Source organism: Arachis stenosperma, chromosome 5 (assembly GCF_014773155.1).
Source record: "Arachis stenosperma cultivar V10309 chromosome 5, arast.V10309.gnm1.PFL2, whole genome shotgun sequence".
Lineage (NCBI taxonomy): Eukaryota > Viridiplantae > Streptophyta > Magnoliopsida > Fabales > Fabaceae > Arachis > Arachis stenosperma.
Genome location: NC_080381.1, coordinates 138,612,684 through 138,628,013, shown reverse-complemented (window position 1 = coordinate 138,628,013; position 15,330 = coordinate 138,612,684). Strand labels below are relative to the sequence as shown.

General features: G+C 40.1%; 1 protein-coding gene across 1 annotated transcript; it reads right to left on the bottom strand.

Annotated features, from left to right (window-relative positions):
* Positions 1–12,095: 12,095 nt before the first annotated feature.
* LOC130981521 (uncharacterized) lies at positions 12,096–13,824 on the bottom strand. The gene is made up of 4 exons (XM_057905109.1): positions 13,666–13,824; positions 12,818–13,577; positions 12,395–12,516; positions 12,096–12,206 (listed from the first exon to the last, which is right to left on the bottom strand). Exons 1-4 carry the CDS (start codon positions 13,822–13,824, stop codon positions 12,096–12,098), a joined length of 1,152 nt encoding a protein of 383 aa, XP_057761092.1.
* Between the last annotated feature and the right edge of the window lie 1,506 nt (positions 13,825–15,330).

Genomic DNA, 15,330 nt, shown 5'->3' with positions numbered 1-15,330 from the left:
TCTGTCGATGTCTTTCTTTATCTTTTTACCCTTACGAACCCTTTCAAAGAGGGGAAGGCAAGGAAAGGGTTTATGTCCTTCCAGTTTGCTCAGGGTCGGAGGATTTCTGGCTTGTTTGAGGACTCTTACCATGGGTTCAAGGACAAGTACTTCAAGGTACGCCCAGCCAGAGGTCGTCATCCCTTCTGGTTGTCGTTAGAAGGACAGCGCCTCATCCCGACATATTGGAGTTTCGGGGCGGGGTCGAATGCCTTTACCAAGGTAACCTACAAAGGGATGTCTTCTGTGGACAAAAGAATTGCCGACGTGTTGTTGGCTATTTTTGGAAAAAATCACATGAACCCTCATCTTCTTATGGGTGACCGGAAAGTCGCTAGAAATTATATTTATGAGTAGCTTTAACTTTGTTGCGTTTCTGCCGCTTTGATTTGTTATGCCGACTTCACGACTAAAGGGTTTCAATATTTTGTTGCAGTGGAGATGTCTGCCGAAGTGACCGGTCTCAAAAATGTATTCAACACTTTTCTCGCTGGTGATAGTGATGAGGAGTAAGCCAACGAGAACCAGGAGGCTCCGCCTGGAAATAACGAGGATCAGGCGGCGCCTACCCCCAATGCTGTCGAGGCGTCGGCCCAAAATGTTGATGGGGCGTGCATTTCTCCCATCCAAGGCGAGGCAGTCGGTACTGGCAAGGACTCAGCCTCTAATCCACAATTCGAGGAGGATGATGTGAAGGTTATAACTAACCCGAAGAGGAAGAGGTCGTCCTCTAGCCCTGAAGGAGCCCTTACTGTGATGGAGAGGAAATTCAATGCCGAGAACTTTATAGACTCCCAGTTGCTTCCCGGCACGGATGACTATTTCCATGGCTTCGACCTCCCCGGGCAAGCTAAGTGGATGTACCGTTCTCTCCTTCGTGGTGCCGCCATAGCAAGGAAAGCTGAATTTGAGCTGTCGGGGATGCAGTCATTGCAGAGGAAGCTCGATTCCTCTGTTAAGGCTAATAACAAATTTAAGGTGGAAGTCAAAACACTTTGGGAGTAGTTGTCCACAGCAGAGGAGAAGTTCAAAGCTGCCGAGAAGAAGGCCACGGTGGCTGAGAAAAAGTTGAAGACTTTCGATGCGGCCGTTTCCCGGTTAACCGAGCGAGAACTGACTTTAGAGGGTCAGCTCAACACTGCACAAGGTCGGGTGGCTGCACTGGAAAAGGAGCGCGACAAGGCTGTCTCGTCGGCTAAGGCTGATCAAACTGAGGCTGATGAATTTAAAAAGAAGCATAAAGAGGTTGTGAAGTAGGGAAAGAGTGCTATCCTGATGACCGAAGAGGCTCTTAAGGCCCAAGTAAAGATCGTGGCTCCCGATTTTGACATGTCGGTGATTGGGGTCTTCAAGACCATTAAGGATGGCAAGATTGTGGACATGCCAAGGAAGTGACCTTTGTAGCTCTGACTCCTTTATCCTTGTGGTTTTATGTTTTGTGGATCTGTTTTGTAACATTGAAACATCTGATGCAATGTTGGCCGCTTGGTCGGTTTGTAAGTATGACATACTTTTTATGATATTTTGTAGCCGTTTTTCGGCTCTTTGCTATTCGATTGTGTGTTCTACCGTCGTGCTGGTAGTTGGCAAAGCCAGGTTGTGGCTTTTATTGCCATAGTCGTTTCATTATATATATATATATATATATATATATATATATATATATATAATTTTTTTTCTTTGGTTCCCGGAGTGATCAGTCCCGGGGTACCGTGTCATCGTTCGTGTTTGCAGTATGATGCAAGATAGGAGAAAAACATGTTTAATTATGAAGTTAACATTAGTCGGAAACTGGATAAATATACATGGCGAAAACATTTAAAACAAGAGTTTGGATAGTGTTATCCGGCTAAACATTAGTAACGAGGACCTTACTAATCTCGTTGGGTCATCGGGTCGTTGAGCTTGGCCTAAGAGTAAAACCTTCTTAAGTTTCCTGCATTCCATGTTCTAGGAACTTCTTTTTCGTCTAGTCGTTCCAGCTTATAGGCGCCTCTGCCGATTACTTCTTTCACCCTGTATGGGCCTTCCCAATTTGCCGCCAGCTTTCCTTCTCCTGGGGTCGGGAGGCCCACATCATTGCGCCTCAAGACCAGATCGTTTTGTTCAAACTCTCTTTTGAGCACCCTGGCATTGTAGCGTAGGGTCATCCTCTGTTTTAACGCTGTTTCCGACAAGTGGGCTATTTCTCTAACTTCATCAACTAGGTCTTTTTCCACGGCTTCCTCTACTCCTTCCAAGAGTAGTCGTGGGCTTGGCTCTCCGATTTCGACAGGTATCATTGCGTCTACCCCGTAAGTGAGGCGGAAGGGGATTTCACTAGTGGATGATTGCTGCGTAGTTCGGTAGGACCAAAGGACTGAAGCTAACTCGTATGCCCATCCCCCTTTCTTGTGGTCAAGTCGCTTTTTGAGTCCTTGTAAAATAACTTTGTTAGCTGCCTCGACCTGACCATTTATTTGGGGGTGTTCTATTGACGAGAACCTTCGCTTTATCCCCAAGCCGGCTAAGAAATCTTCGAATTTTTTGTCAGCAAATTGAGTACTGTTATCCGACATGACGACTTCCGGGATCCCAAACCTGGTTATCACTTGCCTCCACATAAATTTTCGACAATTGGCCGAAGATATGCTTGCCAGCGGCTCGGCCTCTACCCACTTGGTGTAGTAATCGATGGAAACGATCAAGTATTTTACCTGGCTGGGTCCAACCAGGAACGGACCCAACAGGTCGACTCCCCATTGCGAGAATGGTCGGGAAGTCAGGAGGAAAGTCAGCTCCGCTGGTGGTGCCTTGTGGAAGTTGGCGTTCTCTTGACACTTCCTGCACTTTTTTACAAACGCTTTAGAGTCCATCATCATCGAAGGCCAGTAATACCCTGCCCTGACAAGCTTCCTGGCTAGAGCCTTCTCCCTGATATGATGGGCACATCATCCCTCATGGACTTCTCGTAATACGTAGTCCATTTGGTCGGGACGCAGGCACTTTAGTAGGGGTTGGCTTAGCCTTTTTTTAAACAGCTAACCTTGTATTATTGTATACTTGGCTGCCTCCCTTCTCAGTCTTCTTACCGACTTTTCGTCTTCGGGGAGCTTGCCACCCTCTAGGAAGTCGGTGATTGGGTCCATCCAAGAGGGGTCTACCTTTGTTAGATGGAGGGTAACTGTCGGCTCTCTTATCAAGCCTTGGATGAGAGACCGGTTCCCTGCTCCTGGCTTTGTGCTCGCCAGCTTCGACAGGAGGTCTTCTCGAGTGTTCTTTTCCCTCGGGACGTGCTGTACCGAAACCTCATCAAATTGTCTGGTTAGCACCTTTACCTTTTCCAGATATTTCTTCAACAGCGAGTCCCTTGCCTGATATGTTCCGTTGATCTGTGACGTTACGTGAATCACTACATATTTCCAACCTTGTGGCTCCGACCTCCTAAGCCAATGCTAAACCGGCCAGGAGGGCCTTGTACTCCACTTGGTTGTTAGACACGGGAAACTCGAACTTAATTGATTTTTCATACACGACCGCCGTCGAGCTTTCCAAGATGATTTCGGCTCCCCCAAATGTCTGGTTGGAAGCTCCATCCACGTGGAGCTTCCACTGTGTACTCGGCTTCTTGTTTGGGTCTTCTGTAACTTCTACCAGGAAGTCAGTCATGGCCTGTGCTTTGATCGCATGCCTAGGCTCATATTTTAGGTCGTACTGGGACAACTCAATAGCCCAAGTCATCATCCTTCCCGCTAAGTCGGGTTTTTGTAGTACCTTTCAGATTCCTTGGTCCGTCCTCACGATTACTTGATGACCTTGGAAGTATTGCCACAACCTGTGGGAAGAAGTCAGGAGCGCGAGTGCTAGCTTCTCCAACTTGCTGAATCTCAACTCTGCCCCTTGTAGTGCTTTACTCACGAAATAGATCGGCTGTTGGATCTTCCCCTCTTCTCGCACTAACATCGCCGCCGTGGCTTCAACAGTTATGGCCAAGTATAGGTATAACGGCTCTCCGTTCTTGGGTTTTCCGAGAATTGGTGCGTTGCGAGTATCTCTTTGAAGTGCCTGAATGCCTCTTCACACGCTGGAGTTCATTCAAACACTATTCCCTTCCTCATCAGGTTGAAAAATGGTAGGGCTTTAGCAGCCGATGCTCCGAGGAAATGAGATAGTGCGGTGAGCCTTCCCGCCAGTCTCTGAACGTTTTTGATGCATCCCGGGCTCTTCATTTGGAGTATCGCCTCACATTTTTCCAGGTTGGCTTCCACCCCTCTCTAGGTTATCATGAACCCCAAGAATTTGCCTGCCTCCATGGCAAAAGCACACTTTAGCGTATTGAGCCTCATGCCGTGTCATCGGAGGGAGACGAATACATCTTCTAGGTCATTTATGAGGTCGTCGGGCCGAGTGGTCTTTACAAGGATATCGTCCACGTAGACTTCCACCGTTTTACCTATAAGGTCGCTGAATATCTTGTTCATCAACCTTTGGTACGTGGCCCCGGCATTCTTCAACCCGAACGGCATTACCTTGTAGCAGTAAGTTCCTCCTGGCGTTATGAACGCCGTTTTTTCTTCGCATGGGCGATGCATCGGTATCTGGTTGTAACCCGAGTAGGCGTCCATGAAGCTCAGGTACCGATATCCCGCCGCGGCGTCAACGAGCGCATCTATGTTGGGAAAGGGGTAGGAATCTTTCGGACATGCTTTGTTAAGATCGGAGTAATCCACGCACATCCTCCATTTTCCATTGTGTTTTCTAACCAAGACTACGTTCGACAGCCAAGTCGAGTAGTCGAGTTCTCGTATAAACCCCGCTTCCAGAAGGCTGGCCGTCTGCCTGGCCACCTCTTCTGCCCTTTCTTGTGACATTTTCCTTCTCCTCTAGACCACTGACTTGACTTCCGCCTTGACGGCCAGGCGATGAGACATGAGTTGCGGATCTATCCCCGGCATGTCAGCTGGCGTCCAGGCGAAGAGGTCGCCGTTAGCCCTAATCATTTCCATTAGAGGTTCTTTGAATTGGTGTGGGAGGTTTCTATTCACGAAAGTAAACTTTTCCTCGAAATCGCCAACCTTGAACCTTTCTAGGTCCCCTTCCGGCTCGGGTCTAGGCTGGTCGTCCACCCTGGCATCCAGGTCGGCGAGGAATACTCCCGAAGCCTCTTTGGATTTCTTTCTTAATGAGAGACTGGCATTGTCACACGCGACCTCCGTTTCCAAGTCTCCCTTTATGGATCCCACGGATCTGTCATCGGCGATGAACTTCATTATCAACATCTTCGTACTGATCACTGTCCGAGGTCGTTGATAGTCTTTCTTCCCAAGATAACGTTGTATGCCGTGGAGTCTCATAGAACCACGAACTCCGCCATTACCGACCTCTTTCCTTGTCCAAGTCCCATGGATACCGACAGGAAGATTATCCCATCGGGCTTGATGAAGTGGTCGCCCAGCCCTACTACACCGTGCTGGTGAGTTTTTAGGTCGGCGCCTCGGAGACCCAAAGCATCGAACACGTTGCGGAACATGATATTCGAGTCAGCGCCGATGTCGACAAGAATCCGCTTGATGAGACCGGTTTCCACTCTGGCCGTGATGACCATTGGGGGGCTTTCCGTGATCTCATCAAACCATTGGTCTTCCAAACCGAATGATATTGGCAGGACCCTCTTGGAGTTTGGTGCGGGGCTAGATGACGAGACTGCTAGGACTTTGGTGTATTTCTTGTGTGCTGACCTCGACCTTGGGGCCGCGTCTCTTTCTATCACTATGTTTACTATTGTAAGGCCGTGTTCTTGGTCCTCGGGCTCCTAGCGTTGCTTAACCGCACGGCCCTTATCCTCTCCATCTCTGTCTCGTTCTTGTCTTCTTGGCTCCCTGATGAGGTGGGAGAACTCGGCTAGCTTTCCATCCCGGATCGCTTGTTTTAACACGTTCTTTAGGTCAAAACAATCCTGAGTCTTGTGCCCATAGCCCTTGTGATAATCACAATAGAGGTTCTTGTTACCTCTAGTTTTGTCCTTAAGTGGTCAGGGTTTGGATAGAATCCCCTTCTCGGCTATTTGCTGGTAAACTTCCACAATGGGGACGGTGAGGGGGTGTAATTGGTAAACCTTACCACTCGTGGAAACGGCTTGGATGACCTGGTCGGCACTCCGTCCTTGGCGTGCTTTTTTGGCCTTTCCCCGCTACCGTGCTGCCGAGATTGGTTATAGGCGGGCTGCTGTTTGTTGGCTGAGACCACCTGACTGACTTCTTCGTCATTGATATATTCCCTAGCCACGTTCTGGATTTCCTGCATCGTCCACACGAGCTTGGTGGTTAGATGCTTCCTAAAATCCTCATTCAGAAGTCCATTCGTCAAGCATAGACTGGCCACCGAGTCGGTTAGGCCATCGATTTCCAAGCACTCATCATTGAACATGTCCAAGTATTTCCTGGTCAGTTCCCCCGGTCTTTGTATCACCCCGAGCAAGTTGATCGGGTGCTTTGCCTTTGCGATGCGGGTAGTGAACTAAGCCAAGAAGACGCGGCTGATGTCAGAAAACTTGACCACAGAGCCTTGCGGGAGGTTGTTGAACCACCGTATTGCAGGCCCTGCTAGGGTGACCGGGAAAGCGCGGCATCTCACCTCGTCACCAACGCCTTCCAAGTTCATTCTGGCCTCGAAGGTCGTCAGGTGCTCTTGCGGGTCTTGGGTTCCATCGTACCTCATGTCCGTTGGCTTATCAAAATGCTTTGGTAGCTGGACCTCGAGGATGGAGTGATGAAATGGGGTCGCGCCCATGATCACGGGTTGTCGGGCTCTCCTCGACCTTTCTCCGTCATCCTCATGATCTCGCTCGGTGGCTCGTCTCCTTTCATGCCGGGTGTATATCAGGGGGTCACACTGTCTTCTTGGCGCTTCCCGGTTCTCCTCTTGGAGACTATCCGATCCAGATCGCAGGCTTGATGTGCACCTAGAACGACTTCTCTGGGGAGTTCTCTCGCGCCTGTCGGGAGATCGTGAGTAGTTTGGTTCGGGAGTCTGTTGACGGTGCCCCCAATCTGCCTGCTGGCGTTCCAAGTTCTGCACTCTATGCCATAGTTCCTGCATTATTCTGGCACTATTGCTGTCCGTTCTCCCGAAGGGGCTTCTTTCTGGCGATCGCGGCTCAGTTTGTCGCACCGGAGATCTCGTGCGTTGGCGGGAGGAGGCCACGGAGGCCGCCCCCTGGGTTCGGCTCCTTCTCCCGGCTCCACAGGGCCCATTAAGAAATTCATTTAGGCGGTCCCCACAGACGGCGACAATGTTCGGTTGGTCAGATACCGGACGGGTCGGGAAAGGTTCCCTGAATGTAGACGTAGGTTCCGCTTGGTTCCGGGTCGTGGAGAAGCGACTGGAGCAGACGACTTCCCGGTTTCTTCGCGCGGAGGGGGGTGTCACCTGCAAAGACTTTCCGACGCTCAAGTCAGTCAGGTGTGCAGGCGAAAAAAGAGGATAATCTTGTTAGTGACGTACCTTGGAGGAGGGGTAGGACCCTCCCCTTATATACCCTATCAGTAGGGCGGGCCCCACAGGGGAAGGCCTCCTTCCTAAAAGTTTTCTCTCTCACAGTTGTCACACAGCTGGTAACATTGGTGTGTCCGAGTCGCGGACTGGATGGGTCATGTATGTGAAACCGGCCAAGGAAATCGGATTGCCTGTGAGCCGGATCAGCCTAAGTACCAGCTAGGTTGGGCCGTAACAAAAAATAAAATTATTTTAATTAATATCTTATTTTTTCTTAATTTATATTTTTAAGTCACGTCTTTTTATAAAAATGTTATACGATTTTTATAATTTTTAATTTTTTATTATATTTTTTTTATCTCACTTTAATTTTAATATTATTTTTATTTCTAAACTCACTTTGTTACGTAATTGCAAACTCACATTTTTATATTCTTCTAGTAAAATATCAGCCAACAATTTGAGAATAATTGATTTAGGTAAGATGAGAGATGGATTGTACGCGACAAAATTTTCACCACTAATAATCCACTTATTTTACACTCCATAATTACCATTAATTTATCACCTATCACCTATACAAATTTATGTCATTTTCATTTAGAATATTTCCCTAAAAAAAGACTTAATTTTTTACATAAATAATATCTCTTTATTTTCTTATACAACGATGAAGCATGTAATATTTATCACCTTTTCAAATGAAAAAACTTTAATTTTTCCTAAACTTTAATAAAGCAATTACAAGTTTTGATTTACTGGAAGTTTAAAGAGAGATTATTTAAAAAAAAAACTTGTTCAGCAGTTAATAGTTACTTTTAAAATTTCAAAGTTAGTTTATCAAATATAATTCTGATTTTGTGCCTATATTAAAAATTATTTGGATCAGAAAAGGGTATTTTTATTCCAATTTACTAGTTTATTTTATTGAATTGGGAGTACGTACTTTCTATTTTTTTTCTTACCCTCAATGTCCACAACAAAAATAAATTTATTTTGATTTATATCTTATTTTATCTTGATTTATATTCTCAAGTCACATCTTTTTATAAAGATGTCATAGAATTTGTTTCATTTTTAATTCTTAATATTTTTTATCTATCTCACTTTAATTTTAATTTTAATATTTTTTCATTTTAATTGTGAACTTACATTTTTATATTCTTTTACAAAATACAGGCCAATAATTTGAGAATGATTGATTTGGATAGAATAAGAGATAGATGGTAACAAATTTTTCACTACTAATAATCCGTCTATTTTACATTCCATAAATATCATTAATTCATCGCATATCACCCACCCACACAAATTTATGACATTTTTATTCAGAAGATTTCTCTGAAAAAAAAAGACAATTTTTTCACATAGACAATATCTATTTATTTTCTTACACCATAATAAAGTATGTGATATTTGTATCTTTTCAAGTAAAAAAAATTTTTATTTTTTTCGTGCTTTAATAAAATAATTGTAAATTTTGATTTATTGTATTTTGATATTTATAAATCATTTTGTCAAACTTTTGTTTATAATTACAAATATTTTTTTATCATTATTGATAATTTTAGTAAATTTATATAGATTATTTTATTAAAATAAAAAATTCAAAATTATGTAAAAAAAATTTATTGCCTTAATTAAAACTCAATTTAACACTAAAATTAAATATATCCGATCAAATAATAAATCAAAATTTCTTTACATAATTTTTACTCTTCTAAAAAAACCATTCGACAACGAATAATGGACTTTGAACATAGGATGAGCGGCCACCTTTCCAGTGAATGCCTTCATTCTTGTGCTTCAAGTATGAAGCATGCATGTCCTTGGAGCACTTTTCACATACGTAGTTGAAGTTTGAATGGTTTTGCTGCGTATGTTGTTCCAACGCCGATTTAATGAGAAAGCTCTTATTGAGAGTGTGAACAATCATAGTTTGGTATCGCTGGAAGATCCGAGTCAGACATTAAAAACTATAAGAATTTGGATAATGGATGAACTCTATAAAATTCATAAAATTTATCGTACTTCTACTCACCTAAATTAAAACAAATTTAAGTTTTATTTTTTTGTACTCTTTATGTACTTTTATGTACTCTACAGACAATGATAATAATTACATTTTGTCGATAAAATTAAAGAAGTCATATTTATTATTCAACTATCTAACTTTTAAAAATAAATCAAATTAGATTTTTTTAAAAATAAAAAAAAGTTTTGTGTAAATTACTTAAAAACATAAAAAAAGACAAAAAAAAATTGTCAAACTTAAAAATCACATCATTCTTATGTTATAACTTAGAAATCACCTTATTTTTATGCTATAATTGCAGATACATGTGTTTCAAATTGGTTGGAGCACTCGCATACATAGTGATGCATTTGCGTGGAGTGTTACTCTAAAACATCTTTCCTCGAGAATTTTGAATTAGTTCATGATCAGACATCAATTTTTTAAATTGGCGGGGTGCTCGGTGATCACACTGAAAATTGAAAAACCAAGGTTTGCTTAGTTTTAGAAAAAAAAAATGAAAAACAAAAAACTATAGAAAGTGTTTTGAGTGTTGCTCCAAATCATATTTTTCGTTAAACTTGGAGCCTGGACAATGTGAACAGATATATTTCCTTGCATGTTTAGGAGGATCATGAGGAGCAAACATTGCATTTGTATTTGAAATTTAGGTGAATCAATAATTTAGAACCATTGACCTCTTCTTTAGATAATGTATGTATTTTCATGATAAATAATAATATAAATATGAATTTTTATTAAACATTTACAAATTAATATAAATTAAAACAAATTTAAGTTTTATTTTTCTGTACTCTTTATGTACTTTTTTGATAATGATTGCATTTTGTCGATAAAATTAAAGAAGTCATACTTATTATTTAATTCTCCAACTTTTAAAAATAAACCAAATTAGATTTTTTTAAAAATAAAAAAAAGTTTTTGTGCAAAAACATTAAAAACATAAAGAAAGAAAAAAAAATTTCAAACTTAGAAATCACATCATTCTTGGGTTGTAACTTAGAAGTCACCTCATTCTTGTTTTAAAATAAGAATGAGGTGACTTCTAAGTTTGATTAATAAAATATTTAAAATATTTAAATTATTTTTTTTTATTTTTTATATCTAGAAATTAGAATGTACTTTTATGTATTTTGATTAATAATTCTTAAAGGAGTTACTATTTTATTTATTAACATTTTAAATTTTTTATAATATTTTCATAAAATTTGATTAATAAGTTCTTCTTCACAATATTTTTCTTGAATATTTTAACAAATATATCTTAATTTTTATCTTTCATCTTTTATATTCATTGATTATACTAATTTTTTTACAGTGTATTTTTATCAACGATATGCATTATTTTTTTGTTTTTTTTATTTTTTTTAATTATTTTATTACCTTATTTTTAATTATTTATTTTTATTTCCCTCATATATTTATTATATTTCACTTCATCTTAGCTTCAATTTTATAGTTAACTTTCAATTATATAAAATTTAATTGTTTCTTTCAAAATATGCTTAAATATATTATCTATTATATACAATCATTAGGATAAACAAATAAATATAAATTGAATATATAATTTAATTTTAATTTAATCTAAAAACTAAATGAATTGTCCGAAAAATAGCAACCAATTTTGTTTTTAATTTTTCTATAATTTTTTTAAAGATAAAAATCTCTCTATGGCTAATAACAAAATTATAAGTCTCTATAAAATAAAAATAAAAATATATATAATTTTAAAGTTATTAATCATAGACTATGGATAATTTTTTTTAAAAAAAAATTATAGATCAACATGTAATTTTTTATATTTTTATTTGTTTCTAAAACTTTTCAGACTTATTAACATTTAAGTTGTCTATACATCACTTCTCAAAAAATTATAATTTCACAAGTTATAATATGTAGAGTAAATTACCTTTATAAACCATTTGCAAACCAATTTTACGTATATCTGCCAAAGTAAAAAAAATTACGCGCATGTCTCAATTTACATATCTATGTAAATCAAATTTATGGAATTCGAATTATGTGTTTTTGTAGTAAATCGAATCTATAAGATTAGAATTACTTGGATGCTATCTATGCTACTAAATAGAATGAAGGAGATTCGATTTACAATGCGCTGGATTGCTATTAAGTGAGTATAAATCGAATCTTATTGTTTCGATTTAGCATGGACCATATAAATCGAAATTTATAGATTCAATTTAGTAGGAGATGACATAATTCGAATTCATTGAATTCAATTTACTTTCGAATCACAGTGTCAAGTAATTCGAATCCTATAGATTCAATTTATTACTTATTACCCTAATTCGAATTCATTAAATTCGATTTATATAGAAATATAAATGAAGATAACTAGGTAACATTTTTGGATTTAGGAGATTTAGGTAATTTTGGGGTGGATTTGATTTATCAACATAAATTAACCTAATATGTTATATTAGTTATTGTTATATATATATATTGAGTTTCAACTATGTTAACGGTTTTTTTTTTGGACAAGGATCCAGGCGAACAAACCAACCCGGAACCAAAACAGGACAACTCAAAGCAGAATCAAACCCAACAACGCTCCCGTTTTACCACCTGATCCTATTCCTTTTGCTTCCTCAAGACCTTCACCTATTACAAATGATTTCCCATTTCCCAACCCCAACTGAAAGTATCATTACCTAATACCAAAATGTAAATGTATATCAACACAATCTAGACCTGAGACGACTTTTCATCCTTATACATGTGCAAAAGAGATTTATATACATCATGCGGCTCTTGCAAAAAAACCGAGGTAGGAAATTGCTATGCTGAAATGCAAGAAGAACAAAAGGAAAAAGTGTGGCAGACCTGTTTGCAGAGCGTCAAAATTGGAGGAAAAGAGGGAGGTGAATTATAACCGCATATTCCAATCGGAGAAGCTAATTGCACATGCAAGAGAGACAACCTCCCCAATCTACCAATCTCATAGTCTGAAAACCCTAGATCAAGGTCAATAGCCACCTATGCAGACTCGTCCATCAAAACGGCAACCCACCTGACCCCCTCTGCCTCAATTAGAAACTCTACTTCTGTAATTCGCACAGTATCATGGAACATCGAGATGTCATCCACAGCAAGCAACCTAATTAGTGCTCCTCACCTCTCAAATAGCGCCTGACAGCAAACAAGAACTGTTAAGCAATCTGGAGACAGCAAGCTGATCCCCTCAGAGAATGTTCCTGATGGACGGTGGCCTAAGCAGGATCCAATTCTGGCAGAGAGTGCCGTGACCTGTGAGCTTCGCCACTTCATGCGCTAATGAGTTTGCTTCTCTAGGCACCCAGGTAAAGCCACAGTTTGGAATGCCTCTCACTAAATGTAATATGTCCTGTAGAATAACTGGAATTTCTGCAATAGATACATGTGATTTTAGTGCCTGAATAAGTATCTGATTGTCTGATTCTATGATAACTTTCTGCATTTGAAAATTACGTGACAAAATTAAGGCTGCCCTAACCGCTAATGCCTCCGCAGCTAATGGCGAAGTGGCAACTATTGAGGAGTTAATTCCTGAGAGAAGGGTGCCGTTATGGTCTCTGAATACCACTGCAGTTGCTCCCGTAGAATGTGCTTTATCGAAAGCTGCATCCACATTGCATTTGATCCAACCCACCAGTGGCGGTCTCCAGGTAACTCTGCCGCCTGTTCTTGTAGCATTAGTTGAACTGTTAATTGGTTTTTCTGCCATTTCTACAAATTCTAGCTCCATTAATTTAGCTTTACGAATCACCATGATAGGATTAGGAGTATACATCTGATATATTGCTTGGTTTCTTGCTTTCCACACTTCCCAAACTAGAAATCCAACCATACTGCTGCAATGATCATAATCATTCCCTGTGTTCAATTTCATTTTTTCTAAAATATCCATCAACCACTTCCCAAAAGAAAAAACTGTTAGGGCTGTAGGGCAGCATTGAATTTGGGCTCCAAACCAAGCTGCCCTTGTCCAAGGGCATAGCAGCAAAGCATGCTCAGTGGTCTCTGGTTCCTACAAACAAATAGTACATATAGGGGTGTTAGTTATTCTTTTATTAAAAAGATTTCCAAGAACAGGTAAAATGTTATGCGAAACTTGCCATAGAAAGGTTTTGATTTTCTGAGGAACTCTTAATTTCCAAATTAGTTGCCACAAAAACTTTTAAGTCTTCACTGGAAGATGGTTTATTAGTATTACCGAAGCTCTTTTCATTCCTAGCAACATAATATCCTGTCTTGATAGTGTAATTGCCATCCATTCTGAAAGGCCAGTTGAATCTATCCTCCCTTCCAAAAAGACTTACCAGGGTTCTAATGATTTTTTTCGACCGACGCTCCATCAAAATACTTCTTTAATTTATTCAAATTTCACCCCTCTCCCTCAACAATCAGATCCTTGACAAACCTAATATCAAGATTTCTAATCACAGGACTCTTATCCATATTCATTATCCACTTATCTTCCAAGATTCTTACTCTCTCTCCATTTCCTATTAACCATCTTCCATTCCTCAAAAGAAAATCCCTGCCATATACAATACTTTTCCACATCCATGAAGCCGCCCTTCCTACTGAAGCGTCCTTAAAATCCTCATTAGGAAAGTAAACAGCTTTTAGTACTTGAACCCAAATTGCTTTAGGATTTTCCAAGATTCTCCACGCTTGTTTTGCTAAATGTGCTATATTCTGACTATATAAATCCTTAAACCCAATACCTCCATCCTTTTTACTGACACAAACCTTATCCCAACTCTTCCAATGGATACCCCTTTCCTTACCCGAAGACGCCCACCAAAATTTGGCTATTCTCTTACTTAGGCGGTCATAAAACCCTTTAGGAAAAAGAACCACATTCATAGTATAGGCAGGTATCGCTTGAACAATTGACTTGATGAGGACCTCCTTCCCAGCTTGATTAAGAAGTTTTTGTTTCCAACCTCCTAGCTTATCCACCACTCTGTCCTCAATCCAACTTAGAGCCTTATTCTTTGATCTTCCCCAGTGAGCCGGAAGCCCAAGATATTTACCCGGTTTATCCCAAGCTGACAAACCCAATATCTCTTCTATCTCAACTCTATTCCTAATGGGGATCAGGCTCCCAAACGTGATTCCCGACTTGTCCAAATTGATTCTCTGTCCTGAGGCTTCAGTGTAAATGTTCAAAATATTAACAAGTTGGTAAATTTCCTCCTCACTATCTTTAGAGAAAATAATACAATCATCCGCAAAAAGGAGGTGTGAGATAGCTGGTGCAGTAGGGGCGATTTTAACTCCCGAAATTCTGCCTTCTTCTCTAGCCTTATCCATCAGGATGGTAAAAACCTCAGCCGCTATGATAAACAAGTACGGGGATAAAGGATCTCCCTGCCGAAGTCCCCTCTGCGGCTCAATGGTCGTTGATAGAAATCCATTTATCTTAATCTTATAACTAATTTGACTCACACACTCCATCAACAACTTTATCCAATGTGGGTTAAACCCAAAGGCCCTTAGAGTAGCTTCTAGAAACGACCACTCCATCCTATCATAAGCTTTATTCATATCAATCTTAATAGCTAAGTTCTTGGAAGCTTTCGCCCCTTTCCTATTCAAATCATGGAACATTTCCTGCACTATTACCAAGTTATCTTGAATCAGACGGCTTCCCACAAAAGCACTCTGAATGGGTGAAATGATTTTATCTATTATTCTCCTAAGTCTACCAACCAACACCCTAGAGATAACCTTATAAATAAAGTTACAGCAACTAATTGGCCTAAGTTGAT

Coding starts and splice junctions, on each gene's coding strand:
- LOC130981521 (XM_057905109.1), bottom strand. CDS start 13,824: ATGGATGGCAATTACACTATCAAGACAGGATATTATGTTGCTAGGAAT. Junction 12,517..12,817: donor TGAAGTGGCGAAGCTCACAG/GTCACGGCACTC, acceptor TAGGGTTTTCAG/ACTATGAGATTGGTAGATTG. Junction 12,207..12,394: donor TTTTGACGCTCTGCAAACAG/GTCTGCCACACT, acceptor TGATACTTTCAG/TTGGGGTTGGGAAATGGGAA.